General features: G+C 31.3%; 1 protein-coding gene across 2 annotated transcripts in view; it reads left to right on the plus strand.

Moving 5' to 3' along the window:
- LOC127717689 (innexin unc-9-like) overlaps window positions 1–17,805 on the plus strand; it is a 101,743-nt gene that overhangs the window by 40,569 nt on the left and 43,369 nt on the right. The window contains exon 1 of one of the 2 annotated variants that reach the window (XM_052223438.1): window positions 12,434–13,954. The exons of the other annotated variant lie outside the window; for it this stretch is intronic. Within the exon in view, the coding sequence (XP_052079398.1) occupies window positions 13,893–13,954 (62 nt within the window). The 5' untranslated portion in view covers window positions 12,434–13,892. Of the gene's footprint in view, window positions 1–12,433; window positions 13,955–17,805 lie in introns of those variants that run through there. 2 annotated transcript variants of the gene reach the window in all.

Raw genomic sequence — 17,805 nt, forward strand, 5'->3', positions numbered from 1 at the left:
TGTGATATAAGTTCCACTGGAACTTTTTTCACAGGAACAAATTTTGGCTCACATATACGTGAATATTTATACTTTGCAAATATGTAACCCATAACTGGGTGTGCAAGTAAGTCAAAAACTAATATTTTGATACTTCTCGGACTTTTTCATAGACAATGCATTGCCCAAAGGTTGTTTTGTAATCTCTGTCTGCTTAAAACGTCTGTATTGATTTCTGTATTTGTCGTCTATCTGAACGGCCAAAAAAGATGAATGGAAGAAGAGACTATGTATAACTCTTCCCTTGCATTGTAAGGGTAGATGCAGATGTGCCCAACACTTTTGAAACCATACTTCAAACATGTATCCCTGTTCTATATTTGATCCATGTAAGCTTGTTCAATTGTTGCCTAAGTGAACATTGTTTGATTAATATTCTAAAAAAGTGAATTCTTTTATTGTCGTTATTTAAATTGAAAACAATCAATGTTGTTTAAATGATACTAAAATGTCATTGTTATATCAATTGATTTCCCTTTAAATGTGTCGCTCTTTAAATAATACCAACTGGTTTTATGCAATTCCCCAACGATTCAGGTTTTCGACCTGTAATGGCTTTCAGTTTAGGCAAATGAAACAATGCATTCATCTCTTACCAGGTAAGAATTTTTAACCTTCACAATGAAGAGCTTTGTTATTTTTATCTTCACTGAAGAGCAATTGAAGATCATGTATTTGTATGATCTTAATAGGAATGATAAACAGATTATTCCACTGCATAGAGTGAAATTCGTCATTATAATCTACTATAGACAGTTAATTTTTCAATTTTTAACACTATTATTTTATTATGGAGAAAAAATATCATTTTGCACGATTTACAGTAGAATCTCTTTCCTTATCATTTTCATACGATATGTAGACAGGTTTTATGGTACTTTTCAACGCTATGTAAAAACAAAATGTTCTTTGTGTGTGACGACATCAGTAATGGTAACTTATTCTCACTATTCGTGACGTCAAAATAGCAAAAATCAGAGAAAGACAAGAAAAATGGTAAATAAATATCTAAGAACAAGCTATTCACAAATTGATAGTTAAAAAATCGTTATATTTCTATGATGACTGTGAATTGTATTTTTGTGTCGTATTATTTTGTTGGGTAGCTGTCTACATATTTGTATTCCAAAATATTCCTTTTTAATCAATTATAAAAATGTATTAAAAGTTAGTTGTTTAATAACTTCATTTTATTTTGTGAAGGTTTTGTTTTTCAGTTTAATAAGAATCATCACCCCATCAAAATATGGTCGAGACCTTTTATAGATGACTACATATGTATACGGTGTTGGGTTTTCTCATTATTAAAGGCAGTACGGTGACCTATAATAATTGCTTTCATCTTTGTCATTTGAACTATGTTGGATAGTTGTCTCATAGGCGATCACACCACATCTCCTTTTTTATATGGTATATCAATATTCAATATACTTTTTGAATGATAGTTATACAAAGAGTCTTGACATACTATACATGCATTGTGTTGTCTATTCCTCTCAGACTTTTGATTTATTATTATGCTCTTGGTGTTGGTTTATCCCGTCTTTATTCAAAGTGTACAATAATAACCTTTTATAGCTGACTATACGGTATTGGTGTTGTTCATTGTTGAAGGTAGTACGATAACAAATATATAGTTGCTTATAACCTCGTCATTTGTACAATGTTGGATAGTTGTCTCATTGGCAATCATACCTCATCTCCTTATTTTTTTAGAACTTTCTATTAAAATTGTAAGTAACTGAATTACATGAAAAGACTATATGAGAACCAATTAATGGATACACTTGTTCAAGATACTAATATCATAAGTTCATTATCATTAATATGGTTGTTTATGATTATTATTATTATTATGTTGCAGTTGTTTCATATGAAGCTAGACTTTTATGTTAAAAGAGTCATTATTCATTTTTTTTTCTCTTTTCTTTTTTATGTCAGATATGTAAGATCCACAAATATGCGTTGATATGGCTGTATAACATATTGACTTCATTTCCAATCAGTTCTTTCTCAACCGAACTGCACCTTCTTCTTTACTTTTATGACTTAAAGCGCTCTTCCACAAAGTTATGTTCATTTGAATGTGGGAAATTCAAAGGATTGTATCAAATTTCCCTAATTCAACCTACATAAATGGATTTTCTCTCAACATATAAGTTGTGTTCATTGTCCATTTGATGTTATTATTGCGCTAAATGAAATCACTCGGAACATTTCTGATGTTATTATCGCGTTGATTCAAATCACTTGGAACATTATGAATTGGAATGAATCGTTAATCACACATATAAGACCGTTTTAATTCTTTTGAAGCAATATGCAATCTACAATTTATTCATAAACTGCTACAGTAATTGTATATCGATCCACTGCCATCAGTAATCTCTTAGCTCACTTCCGGTACGAGTACAGGTTTTGATTATATGGAGTTATTACTACAACAAAAAAGTTTGTACCACCAGTAGCAATTATTTCTCCCATAAAATGTATTTGAAGTGTAATTTTTATTAGTCTAAAACATAAGTATTTAATATAACTTGATTATCAGACTGTTTGTTTTCCATTCGTACCCCCTTGGAGATTATCGATCATGTTCAATAAATTGCAAGAGGCTACAAAGAACGTGTGATATGATTAGTTTTCTCTTTACTCAAGTATTTGTCAGCCATTGATCAAAGAATAAACTGTCGGAAGGCTAAACCGAATTAGTTTGTTATTTTAGATTATCACTTAATGTGCATTTACTCTTCATAGTGTTCTCCTGGGTTTTGATGAAATATATTCATACAGAGAAAAGCAATGTAAATAGACTGTTGTCTGAAGACGGTTAACGTCTTACTTTTTTTTTTTTATTTTGAAAAAAAGCACACATAAGTTTAAGCTTTAAAACAAAATAAATGCAATGGAGAGCGTTTTATTTCTGTTTTTTCCAATGATCTTGTAATGGTTTAAGGTGGTACCAAACACCTTGACTAAAATTAATTTGGCTCGTTTAATTTTCGTAAAATTTGGACAAAACTTTTACTTTGACCCTTTGACAAAAATATAAAAATTTCAAAAAACTTGAACCACACACTTTATCGGAAAAATTTCATTGGATATATAGCAGTTCGACAAACACTAATTTTTATCATTGAGAAGCTTAATATTTCCTTAAAAATAGAATGTGATTAAAACGTTCAGCTGATATTTACAGAATTATCTCCCTGTAGTGTTATTTACCACCTTAAGTTTGATAATATGAAAAAAAAAATCAATTGAATTGGTCGATATATACGGAGGTAGAGTTCCCTTTTTGGTATCAGTTGGTTTGATTATTATAATTTAAGCAATGCTAAATTTTGAATTTAGTAAATGTTAATCTTGATAAAATTTATTTTTACAATACGTTGTCAATATAGACACCATACAACCATGAAAGGATATATAGAAAATACAAGTTTTGTCTAAAATACAAAAGTTTGTCGCCATGATTATTTTTTAAAAAGTCATTAATTTATTTTGGTTTATAGGTGAGTTTTTTTGCCATATTTTAAATATTACTAATGTTACGCGTAAATTAAAGTAAACAATGTGTTTTTGTTCTTGGTTTTATATGAATGGTAAACAGTAAAACTTGCATTGAAAAACAAGAATTGTAACTTTATTTATTTTCCAAAACAAGTGAAAAAGGATCGCGTATTTATAGTCACATAATCTGAGGTAAAGATTAGTAAACATAAAGAAAATGAAAACCAGAAAACATGGATTTTGTATCAATTAAGACCTTCTATAAAATTAGTAGTTACGATGCAGCCGATTTATAAGTCTTGTATATAACTATATCTGTTGCTGTGTGATTTATTTTTAAAATAATGGGGGCTTTCAATCTTACAGGAATTTGTGTTTTACTTAAGTTACTAATAACTTACCGTTGTAGATTTGCGTTGAAGCATAGTGGTAAACCATCAGTTTTCGTGAGACGAAATATTCGTGCTTTAGATTTGTACATTTAATTTAATGACGAGAATGTATTCACGTATTAACGAGAAATTTGTAAAGATAATAACCCTAGAGAACTCCCGAATGTGCAAATTTTTACTAATTGCACTGGCGTTGTCCCTGTGAGGACATCTGCATATTTTACAAACAAATAAAATAATTATCATTAGCGACAATTAACCAGTTATTTATATATAAGTTGCTTAAGAGAGTAAGATGATTGTATAGATGCTCATTTAAGAATACGCGCGGGATTGACGGCGTTTACTGAAACAATATAAAGAAATTTCCACCTAATGTGCACAATTATTACTGTTGATTCTTTATATAATTCATAACTCTTTGTGTATCATCGCCAATTGATCTCTTATACATATTGGGGAGATATTCTTTAGTAAAATGTACCAAGGGGTTACAAATAATTGAATAAAATGAGCGCTCCCTTGGGTAATGATAAATGTATCAATTATTTATGCATTTTTGACGTCCATATAAGATCTTCTTGAAGTCTTGCACATGTCTTCACCCGAACGTCTTTCTGGTAGATACGTTTTGTACTGGAACTGTTTTTTTACTATTGACTTGGGCATATCTTATACGAAAACAGTGTAACCCAGTTTTATAAGAAAAATAGGAACGGCGTCTGGAAAATGTTTAATGGGATAACAACTTTCCCTCATTTTGATCTGCATGGGCAAATATTCAACGAAGCCAAGTCATGAATGTTTTACACAAATTTCCTGGAACTGTTTTCTTACCAAAGATTTTGCCTTTATGTGTCAAAGTGAATCAGAAAAAAATAACATTCATAAAGGATTGAAAATTTTGTTATGAATACGTGAAATAAATTTAGGAACAACAGTCTGGTTTTTAGTTTTAGAGAGGCTTCACGGATCTGTGCATTAAGGATTACATCCGGGATCTACAAATTCTGAAATCTCCATAACAAATGTAAGTCTAGAAGTTGGATTAATACTAAATAGTGATGCCTGGAAAAAAAGGAGGAGGAGGGGGTGGGGGTCGACACCACCACCATCATCACCGTCACAACGAGCGTCGTCATCAAGAGGGAGCGGGAGGTGGTGGGTCCGATCATTCCTCATCCCACCCTTCCGGTCATGAAATACCAATGGGCGATTTGCAAGCCCCTTTAATGGACTACTTTTTACCGGACGGGTAAGAGTCGATATCTGATAAACTAAGTTGTTTGTTTCGTTGAGTTGCTGTCCCATTGACGTATGCCCCCATATTTCCTTTTCTCAAAATGAGGTATTCACGAAGATTCACGAAGAAGTCATTCTTCGTTAAACATATATTTTACTGAGCATACTATATTTTTTTAAATATCTTTTCGAAGATAGAAAAAATATCTCGGATTTTTAATATAATATTTTCATTCGAGAATTAAAAAAAAATGAAGAACAATAAAGATTGTAAAGCAATTATCATCTTTGAGGTTCAATATTTTTTGTGATTTTCGTGGTATTTTAAAATTCGCAAACCTATCCTTAAAAAAACTTGAACTACAAATAGACGCATTGCTTATTTCAAAAGGCTTATTTGAAAATATCAAATTGATTTAAAACCATAATTTGAAATCGTCTGAAACTGTGCAAGCAAACGTCGTCGTGTACATAGTTTCATTCAGTTGCATTAGAATTTAGATGCCAGTAGTGTATCAAAATTGGAGTGCATCAATTTTTGTACGCAATTTGCCGGACAGAGTTTAAAGCATAGATTCAAAAGTACATAATGTATGTCATAAAGAAAATATTGACCTTTTTTAACATCTTGTCACAGTATTATAACCATTTGATGTGTTTTTTAATTAACCAATGAAATTTTATCCGATTTAATAAAAGCCTTTTGTTCTGTCTTTTGAAGTGACAATGGTAATAGACTTTTTATTTTGAAGCTGGCCTTTTATTATCAACAGAGGCATCAATTTATTGGCCGTTGTTCATTGATTTCTGTTAGAATGTCTTTAATTAACGTAATTATCTGCCAACGTGCCATTTAAACTGAACCTAAAACATCTGTCGTTGTCAGTCTTTTCTTACTGTTTAATTTACATAAGTCACCGTCATAGAACTTACGGTACAACATTTGTAGAACGACAAATTGAAGAACTCATCAGTTCCAAAATCAAAACTTCCGTCCTCGTAAGTTACGTTTTGCAGTCGTAGCTTCATTTCAAATGATGTTTGCTTTACGCCGCATTAGCGCAAAAAGGCTATATCGCGGCGAGTCTTTGTAAATGATGTTTGGAACAATCATTTCTGCCAAAAGTAGCGTCGTTCAATCATTGCTATGTAAATGCTGAATTAGACCTATCAAAACGGCCAAAAAACAGCACCATTCCCATAATGCCTTTTAAAGAATGCTTTGGATCAATCAAAACGGTCAAACATGTTTTAGCAATTTGATTTTAATCTGAGAGTAATCTAGACTAGAAAATAGAATTCTTCTTACATATTGTGAACATTGTGAAAACAAAAATTAGGTTCATAGAACAGTGAAAGTTACATGTATGATGTCTCTCAAATGAAATTTCCTCTCTCTCTCTCTCTCTCTCTCTCTCTCTCTCTCTCTCTCTCTCTCTCTCTCTCTCTCTCTCTCTTGAATGCTGCATAAGAAGTAACGATCTCGTCTCAGACAAACTGATGTACTTTACAGTAGTTAAAACATTGACGATTTTATTGGTCTTATCCGCAGAACAATTTCCTTTTTTCTGTACAGAAATCTTTTTAGGATTTTGTTATTGTTGCAATCGTAATAAAATATAGGATTTAGGTCATGTTAATTACTGTTTAATTCCATCAATCCGTCGCGAGAATATCGAACTTACTGCTGCAAAAAAGATTCATGCGAAGTTGTGTTTCTTTGTTTTGCGACTTTTTGCTGGTATGTTTTTAATAGTTTGAGATCAGGACAAAGATAAACCCGAATAATTCTGTCGTTCTATAAACTGCTCAACGATGGCTACAGTGGCGGATCCAGGTGGTGGGGGGTTCCGGGGGTTGGAATCCCCCCTTTTTTGACGATGCGTTTGAATGGGGACATATAGTTGGAACCCCCCTTTATCCTGGGTTAGGAAATAAATCATTGTTTACCTTGAAATTTCTTTGCATGTAAATATTTATAAAATACTAATTTCTATGTAACTGAAGATAAGCATGTTATAAACCTGTATTTTGACGCGTAAAATGTTCGTACTAAATAAAGTATCTTATTTTTGATGCAACTGAATGTGAACTTTCATATTATCAAATTATTTCTCTCGGTATTCCTTTTTATGACTAATGTAAACGATATGGTAAATGAAATTGAATAACAACAAAAAATGACTTCGAAGGTCTGTATATTGAATTTTCATGTTTACAATTCTCATGAAAAGAGAAATTATATTAATTGATTTATATGTCTACGAGGCATCCTTTAAAATTGATATTAAAAAATGTAAACAGACGAACGCTTTATAGCTATGCGTCGATAGATCATTGTTTTATCGACCATTGGTCGGTGCTATCATAACCATAATAAACGAAAAGCGTTTCAATGACCAAGATGTGTAATCAATGTTATTCTGAAGCTTAAGTTGTCCTTGCATTAACTACAAAAGGACAAATGCATAAATAATTAAAATCATCATCGATTTGTTGACACGTTTAGGACAGGAGTTAATATGGTTAATTGAAATAGAATCCACTCTTAATAATCAATGATTACATATCCATAATTGTACATGAAGATTCTATTTTTGTTCACGCATGGCTAAAGATGACTGTCAAGTTTTACAGTTCATTTACATGAAAAGTCTGTTGGGATCACACCAAAAATGAATAGTAAATAATTACCAACAGAAAAATGAATATGTTAGTAAAATATATATGGGAAAAACAATTCTTTGTAGATTGCAACATATGAAAAGTTTAAGGTGGTTAGTATATTCTAGCTCGTATTTGATACCTACACAATAGGCGAAAGTGTTGAAATGACTTCCAGTAATCAATTCCTCTTTTTTTTCAAAATACGCAGTTATTATGGAACATTTGTGTTTATGCATAAAAGTATTGCTATTCTATAAAGGCTTTAAAGTAGTTGGATAAGATATCCACTTACTATTGTGTGGGGGGCCTCGGTGGCCCAGTGGTCTAAGTAGTTACTACTGTAATCACTAGCCGGTCAACACTGAGGTTGTGAGTTCGAACCCCGCTCGTGCGGGTGCAATCGACTCAAATCTTAATTGACTAGGATTGTCAGTTTTCCTATCGAAGGTCGGTTGTTTTCTCATGGCACTCCGGCTTCCTCCACCAATAAAAACTGGCCGCCACGAATAGCCCAAAAGCGGTGCTTAAAAGTGGCGTTAAAACACCAAAAATCAAATCAAATCATTATTCTGTGGCCAGAAAACAATATTTTTTGGCTAAAATCAACTTATTGTTGTCAGTCTATTTATCGTCTAATTAGGCTAAGATTGTTCTTTTTGTGTCCTCTGTGTTTTCATGAGGGTCTGGATGGGGTTTATAGAATAGAAAACAATAGGGAAAATCATGTTACGGCAAAATTAATGACAAAAAAAAAAGAATAGAGAATAGAGAAAAATAGGCAAAAAAAAAAAGAAAAAAAAAAGTGAATACTTGGGTGCTTATATATAAAGAATAGAAAATAATGAACAAAATAAATAAACAATAGAGAAAAAATATCTAAAAAATAATGAGGTAAGGAAATGAAAGACTCTTCGATTCTTTAACATTCCACCCGTATAACAGTTCTACGTCCGCATTGCACCATTCGAGAAAAGATGAAATATCTAACAAAAGTCAAAAAAAAAAAATAGCCTTCAATATTGACTCATGTAAGCAACTATATTTGTTAAACTAAGAAATGGACAAAGCTTTGATGTGTTGTGTGACTTTATTCGTCAAACCCATTCAAAAAATAATTTAATATACAGTAACAGTCTGTATCACGTCTAATTTCCCTCAAATGACACGAATACAGAGAAAACAAGCTATATTTTATATTTTTGAAAGAAGTAACTGCAACCTGGGCAATTTTCTCTCGTAATGCCAGTCTTTTAATGTTTGAACTAGACCGATTCTTGTAATGGCAATTATAACACAAAGGTGATCAATTATGTCTACAAGATAACTATAATTGTGACGTCAAATTGATGTTCACTTGGCAATTTTGCAAAATTTGATTACCCTTGTCAAAATGTCTGAGAAACGTTAAAAGGTACACTGTACTAATAGTTAAATAACTCAAACACGTCTTACATCACTTTTGTTTCTTGTGGTGTCAGTCCAGAACAAAATAATATTGAGTTCAGTGTCAGCCGATATAGTACTGGTTGGCACTGTGAAAATAGATAAATATAGAATGATATAAACTAAGTTTGTTAAGATTAAGGCTATTAGGTAGATAGAATTTCAATAATTTCTGAGAGACGTAGCTTTCTTATACAGAATTATACACATTTGTCATTTCTTTTAATTTCTATGTTGTCTTCGGTTTTTTTTTAAATTCAATGCTAATGGTTGGTATACTCTTGATCATTTTGGTTCTTATATTTTTCCCTTTATCGTCCATTCTCGTCTGCTTCCTTTCTTTATTACTTTCTGTTCTTCATACCTGTTTGAAATTAATTATCAAGGCATGATTAGAGAGTCAGGATGAACTTTACAAAATAGAAAAAAATGTTATAGAAAAATATAGAATAGAGAAAATTGGTATAGAAAAATATAGAATAGAGAAAATTGGGCGAAACTATAACGAATGGAGAATAATGGTGAATTAATTTATAAAGAACAGATAAAATAGGCGAAATAAAGAATATAGTAAAATTAGAAATAAAATTTTATAAATGAAGCCCCTTCATTCAGATCCTCTTATAAAGTACTAGTAAAAGGACTATAGCTTTCGTCTCTGACTTATAAAGTAAAAAAAAAAAGACTTTGTAACGTAAGCTTCAATGAGACAGCAACCCAACAACACAAATAGCCAAATGAAATATCGACTTTGCCAAGTAGCCATATTTCAAGCGTCAGCTGCTCGTATATATGTCTTTACTTGTTTGTCTGTATACAAGTCTCGTTTCCTTTAATTCCTTTTACACATGTGATCTGGTACTTTCTACTTAGTATATATGATAGTATTGATTTAGTAATCCATAAATAGTATGACATCATTCATTTGAATCGTATTTGCGTCATTGTAATACAATTTCAAATGCGATATTTTTATTTTGAAATCCGATATCGCCATTAAAATTGAAACAAAAGAATTGCATATCAACTTTATATATCTGAATATTGCATTTTAAATATAAAGTAGATCTCTGAAATACGCTGTTTCCTATAAAATGCCATAAACCGTGTCTCATTTCATTTCTTTGCTTTGCTATTTCAGAACTTTTTCAAAATGACTCAAAGTAAACATTGTTAAAATTTGAAACCACAGATTAAATTTCTTTCTTTATTTTAACATATTGTACACTGTGGTAAAATATCAAAGTATTTTATAATGATTAAAGAGAAATGAAACAAATGTAAATTCAATATTCAGAACAGCGGAAATGACGTAACCGTTTGACAATATGTTAGAGTGCGGCAAGTGCTCCTATTGATCACTGCAAAGTAAAAACAATTCCGTAAAAAAACCCGTGTTGATGTGTAGAATCCCGTTAGTAATAATCTTGCTTGTGCCTTTCCTTAATGTTTTTGCTCTTTTTTTAGGAATTTTTGTTGACGGTAGGTCTTGATTATGTCTGTTTAATTAATCACAGATTTTAAAGACTCGCCTTACATTTTGTACAGTTATACACCGGTTTATATTATTGAAGACTGACTATGTGTTGCCCTTCTAATGTTATTTTTACACCTCTTTACATTGGTTGGCATTAGATTTAAATATGATGATGAAGTTTTATGTCTTCTATTTCTGTTGTCTTTTCTCATATGAAAGTTTAGTTCACACGAAGAGCCTTAAATAGAAGCTACGTATGTTTAAAACCAAACAAGAAAAGGTCATATATTCTTTGAAATATTCCGTTTGTGGTAATAAATAAAAAAATTCTGAAAATAGAACCATTTTATTTACTTCAAAGGAAAGCGAACAGAATTTCACATATTGATGAAAATGAATATTAAAAATTTTAAAGTATTTTCTGTAATTCTGCGCCATTTGATGAAACCGTGATTTCAAAATTTCAAAGCTTTTGATAGCATTCATTTTGCAAGGCTTTAGGTGAAATAATATATATATAAATCATTATGACAGAAAGAGGATGTGCGATAAATGCCTATCAGACAGGAACATTACTTTTCCGGAGAACCTAGTTACACAGTCGGCAATGCTCGGCTAAATCCGCTACTCTCTTTCTATCCGTTAGACGGAGGAACGGAATCTGCCGAGTTGACACGAGTGAAACATAACAATGTTACCAAAATTAATCATTGTTTGAAAAGTAATAGACTCATATTTCTAAGAAGCCGGTGGAAATTTTGTGCTATGCATATCCTAAAGTATTACTTGGTTCGATATAAATACATTCGATAATAATGTTTAGTTTGCTAGATAAAATGTTTGAACAAGTCAAACTGTAAGGCGTGTTTTATTAATTATGTGTGGGTTTTTTTTCTACGTATGTTTTTCTTCCTGGTTGGTTTAGATTTGACACAAAACAATAAAAGTTAAGCATGACCATATTTTTGTTTCTACACGCTCAATATGCTCAAAGTGAAACTATATTTACAACTTCTGATACTAAGTTATAAATGATTGGCTATATGTATCGACTTGTTTAATTTTTGTTTGAATCCATAACTGTATGATACACATACAGAAATATTTGTCTCAGCTAAATTGTCATTAATCTGCCAAGAAAATTTTCAGTAGCTACAATGATAAATGCTCTAATGATTTTTCACTGCAGTTTTGCTCTGTTTTAATGATCCTTAAGAGCTTGAAATCTACCTCCATGAGAGAAAGATCAGTCTTTTTTATCTCAATGAAACCAGTCAATATTCTGTGTACATGAAGAACCTTACGTCCAGATTTTTATTGACAGGACAGGGATGACTTATTCCGATTAATTTATAGGGATCTGGTTCACTTAAAAAATGTTGTAAACATCTTAAAAAGGATAAATGGGATGGCGTAACACACAATGTCCATATCAATAATTTTTGATAATTGCATTTCGGACGGGGTTTTTTTTCCATTTATCTGCACAAACTGTTTACATGTGAACCCCGCGTTTGGGTATTGGTTAAATATACATGTTTGCCGCAGTTACCTATCTATGATAATGTTGTCATGGTCATGTGACAAAGAGAACATAGAAATAAGAAGATGTGGTATGAGTGCCAATGAGACAACTCTCCATCCAAGTCCTATAGTTGTTAACGTCTACGTCATTTAGTCTCTGTTGGAGAGTTGACTCAATGGCATGCATACCACATCTTCTTTTTTATATAAGATTTGTTTTTACCAAAAATATTTATTATTCTCTTTCAAAATGTGAAGCATGTTTATTATGACTGCTACATGTTTGCAAGTGGATACATTCACTGTTACGCTTAAATAAAGTCCAACTATGTTTTTATTTTATTCGCATTGTATATACGTGCAATTATTTGACATTAATATGTGTTGATCTAAAATGGTGGGCTATATCACTTAATCAGTTTAACATTAAGGTCTGATGGTGTTAATAGAATAAAGAATAAAGGACAGAAATGGGAGAAAGGGCAAAAAAAAAATAATAAAGAAAAAAAGGACTAAAAATAAAATATTACAGAAATGATACCCCTCTTATCCAGACCCTCTATGTAAATATAGATACCCCTCTTATCCAGCCAGACCCTCTATGTAAATATAGACAACTATCCACCAGAGTTCAAATTTTGAAATTTCCACGTAGCGTTTGTATATAATGGCTTTGGTGGTCCAGCTTCAGCCTACGGTTTTAACGACATAAAACTAATGTTCCCTCTTGTCTTATCTTACATCATACATATATTTAAAGTATCTAATAAATCATTGGCATATAATTGCTTACTACCACTTCTAGCACGCGTAAGTCTAAAAGTTTTGAAAGTCAAACACATAAAACATTTAAAAAGCATCACAACAAATAGTTATAAACCTTAAAAGATCAGCAAAAATCGTTAAGATCAACTTTGCCTTAGGAGTTTTGTAACATTGAAAACAAGATTTAAATGACAAGGAAAAAATCTCAATACTACGGAATTCATTGACCTCTAGTGAAATGTTTACTACATTTTCACAAAGTATTTTTTCTTCACGTATTAATTAACATCTATTTTGAATTAGGAGTGTGGCTCATAGTATGATTAAACCATTCCTTATGAACTTCTTACATTAACCCACGTGATTGTTTTGTCTATTGCACTATTTCCATACAATGTAGTAAAATGACGCAACATCTCTTCTAATTCATTATGATTCAACGAGATCATAATACGCTTTCCCGCCATTAAAAATTCGAAACTATTGCTGAATAATTGATTTTGATTATTTATCAGGTCTAACGCTATTCAGGTTTGCATACAATAATAACCCTTTACTATTTACTTACACGTTCTCCGATCCTCTGTTTAAATTATTGATGTCCAACGTTTGCAATGGAACCGGTGAATGTAAATATATTCCAGTTTATAATAGGTGAATAAGGTAGAAGCATCGATTGCTACCTTCGGAACATACCTTCGGAATAAAGTATGGCAGATTTTGTTCAGTAAAGGCAGCAGGATTGTTATAGGAATAATTATAGAAGTTAAGAATGAGTTGCAGGATTCTGACGGTGGAGATTTATATGCTTCTAGGGATTTGAATTAGAAATGATATGTTTTCTTTTTCGAAAGAAATTTGCGTATAAACCTATTCCTAAAGACGAAATGATGTAAGTTTTGTTATAATATTTTTTTACTTATGACTTTTCTTCCCTGGTTTTTCTAATATGGACGCTATATAAATTTATCATTGATTATCTATCGGTGATTCTGTAACATTGCAGCTTTATTCAACGTTTAAATCGATTAACATGTATCACAAATAACAGCCAATAATTCCTTATAAAGAATCCAGGGTAATTTGTATTTGATCTTGAAAATACATTATGTCTTTCTCAATTTATTATTTTTCTACTGTAAATATTTATAGATATTAGATTCTGGTTAAAAACCTCCAGCGAGTTGTTGTTATAACGTTTTTCGTTGCTGCAATTAACATCGAGCGATATTTAAAACACGGTTTTATTAAACTAACATGTTTGCACTTTGACGCAATTATATTGCAATTGAATTTTTAACAAAAGAGTGCAGTTAAGATAGATATATATATATATATATATATATATATATATATCCATAATTTTTTTTATACGTTGGAATTGTAATGAGTGATTAAAGCAAAATATTTGATTTGAATATTATATATATAATAATAACTTAGTTTCATAGTGACTTGTGAAATAAAAATTATAGTCAATGTTAACTATTGATCTCTACGAACAACCGAAGAAGAAGAAAAAATGGCTATTAAAATTGTGCTTCATTTAGACAAGTAATAATCTAACCTCAATACAGATGTCAAAATTACAATTGCGTATAAGACATATCATAATAAAGACGAGTGTAAATTTGCAAAACACATTTTGTCAGACTTTGCTTATTTCGGTTTTCTTTATTTTAAAATCATATTTAAATTAACTTTTCTTTTAAACGTCATGTAAATCAAAATGATCTGACCACACTAATTAATAGGAATGAAACTGGTGCGATGGTATTTAAATAATATTAAATGACTTAGATTTCTAAAGTTTGATTGTAAAACTGGGGTACAAGGCTTCAACAATATCTAGGTTTCACTATTCCTTAATTGTACTTTGTACCCACTGAAGAAACTTGAAATCATCTTATTTTGAGAAATTACAAATCATTCGTTGACAGATGAGTGCAAACAATATTACCGTGAAATAAGTTTCCATCAAACATTTTTTTAGACTACTGCTGCTGGCACCCCATGATCCAGGTCAAATTGTTTTATTACGATTATAATGGTTTGTTTCGGTACCAGTTTTGGTATAGTAGTACAGTTCACGCTTTACCCTGATTTGTAAATTCAGTATTGTCTTTGAATTTGCTATTAGTTAAGGAATTAATCAGTTAGTGTTTTTATTTATGTTTCATGTTTATAAACTATAGAAATAGAAAAAAAAGAAGTAATTTGATGCCGGTATCAAAATATGTCATTTTTCAAAGTTGTTGTCTTAAATAAGGTTACAATTTTTTCATTTAGCCTCTTGTCATTGTGTGTTATTTTTATTCTAATATAGCAAACTATCATTCACTTATAATCGAAACCCATTGAGTATGCTTACCTACCCAGGGTAGTTAATAAATTAATCGTTATTTATGACATATTTCTAATATCCTCTTTTGGTATGTTTTGAGTTGTCTCATCGAATTTTCTTTGAATATCCTTTTTGCACTATATGTTTTAGTATGACACTCAATTACCTACTTCATTCAAAAAATAAAACACACTTTGCATTTAAAATATGTTATTGTAAGACCAAAACATATTTTATACTTCTGTTATGCATTTTGACTGAAAAAAGTAGGTAGATATTTTTTTTTTAAATAATTTACATGGACTATACAGGGAAATGCTCTGGACTTTAACAGTTCTAAACCAACATTTAAGAACTTAAGTGTCCTACTCGAAAATGGCTATACGATAGTTCCGGTTGCATGAAAATGTAGGGTAGTTAAAGAGAGGAAACATATATTACATTTTATACTTTTAGCATATTACTTCTATTGTTTGAGGGTGGACATTTGCAGTTATACATCTGAATAACATTATGTCTTGCAAAAATATATTTTAAATTGCAATAAACCTTTAAAAATTCCACTTGAACTATTTTTTTCTTTGTTTTAATGTTTCATGTCCCCAAAAAAAAGATATAGTATCGAGTTTAATGCAGAGAGAAAGGGTAGGCATCTAATGATTAACTAGTTTAACTCTACCAAATATTCATGTGTCTGTCCCAAATCAGGAATTTAAATTAGTCAGTGGTTTTCTTTGATTAAATCTGAATGTTTGGTAATTAGGAGGATTTGGTGTGCATGGCAAATATTCGGTAGTATCATTCAATTTATTCACAACTGTTCGAGACTGGAGACGATTAACTTCTTCACGAGTTGTATAGACATTTGTCTAGTGTTGAAGGCCATTTGTTGACCTCTTTATGTCTTGGTTTTTTTTTAGTCGTTTGGTTTCTGTGTCATTAAAATTATAAAAGATGAATATTTTTATGATTCAAATCGTGTATTCTGGAGAGAGAGTTTGACAAACCAATTACAGGGGGTCTGAACGGAGGTCTACAAAATGGAGAATAAATAGGTGATAAAGAATAGCGAAAAATTCGACAACAAGGGCTCAGTGAATAATGGGGTTCTGCAGTTTAAAGAATAGAGAATAATGGTAAAAACAAAATATACAGCGAATAGAGAAAAATGACATAAAAAGTAAAAAGAACTCAGACATGAAGATACCTGACTCAAGCTAGCGAACAATTGTAGCGAACAATTAGCTAGCGAACAATTAGGAGGTATAACTAAAAACCACAATATCACATAAGGTTATCACGCTTTTTTCGAGCTAGCGAACAAGTATGAGAATACATACAATCTTAAACAAAAACGAAAAAACTAACTTAAAACAAAAGGGAAACCATACTTCATATATAAAGAATACAAAGCTTTTCTTTCCTAACTAAATAAATCCACATTAGGCATTCAATAGACAGCTGGATTACAATGACCATAAGTTAAAACATTGACAAAATGCATTTTAAGGGAATGGGGGTGCACTTTACGTTGTTTGGTCCGAATAATAGAGATTGTGACAGGTTACGACTATATAGGTGTTTAAGGGGAGATAGTGCCGCATCGTTTAGGAAAATCTCCAGAGTGGTTTATGTTCGAAAATCTTAAATTGTGGTAGAAAAAAACTGAAATTAACAAAATGAAATTAGGATATAGGACATTTTAAGTTATTTTTTGACCAATTTGAAGAGATTGTGTCGGGCAACGACTATATAGTTGTTGTAGAGGAGACATTGGCGCATCGTGTAGAAAAAAAATCCAGATCACTTTATGTTTAAGGGTGTTTAAGGGGAGATAGTGCCGCATCGTTTAGGAAAATCTCCAGAGAGGTTTATGTTCGAAAATCTGAAGTTACGGTAAAAAAATTGAAATTGACAAAATGAGATTAGGGGGCTAGCACTAAAAGTTAATGTTGGACCAATTTATAGAGATTGTGACGGGCAACGACTATATAGTTATTGTAGAGGAGACATTGGCGCATCGTGTAGAAAAAAAATCCAGATCACTTTATGTTCGAAAATCTGAAGTTAGTGTTAAAAAACTGAAATTTACAAAATGAGATTTGGGGGTTGGGCAACGACTATATAGGTGTTGTAGAGGAGAATTTGGCGAATCGTTTAAGAAAATCTCAAGATTTGTTTATGTTCGAAAATCTGAAGTTACGGTTAAAAAACTGAAATTGTGAAATTGAATAAATGAGATTAGGGGGGTAGGCCAATTAAAGTAAATTTTTGACCAATTTAAAGAGATTGTGACGAGCAACGACTATATAGGTGTTCTGGACGAGACATTGGCAAATCGTTTAAGAAAATCTCAAGATTGGTTTATGTTCGAAAATCTGAAGTTACGGTTAAAAAAC

Source organism: Mytilus californianus, unplaced genomic scaffold (assembly GCF_021869535.1).
Source record: "Mytilus californianus isolate M0D057914Y unplaced genomic scaffold, xbMytCali1.0.p SCAF_10, whole genome shotgun sequence".
NCBI lineage: Eukaryota > Metazoa > Mollusca > Bivalvia > Mytilida > Mytilidae > Mytilus > Mytilus californianus.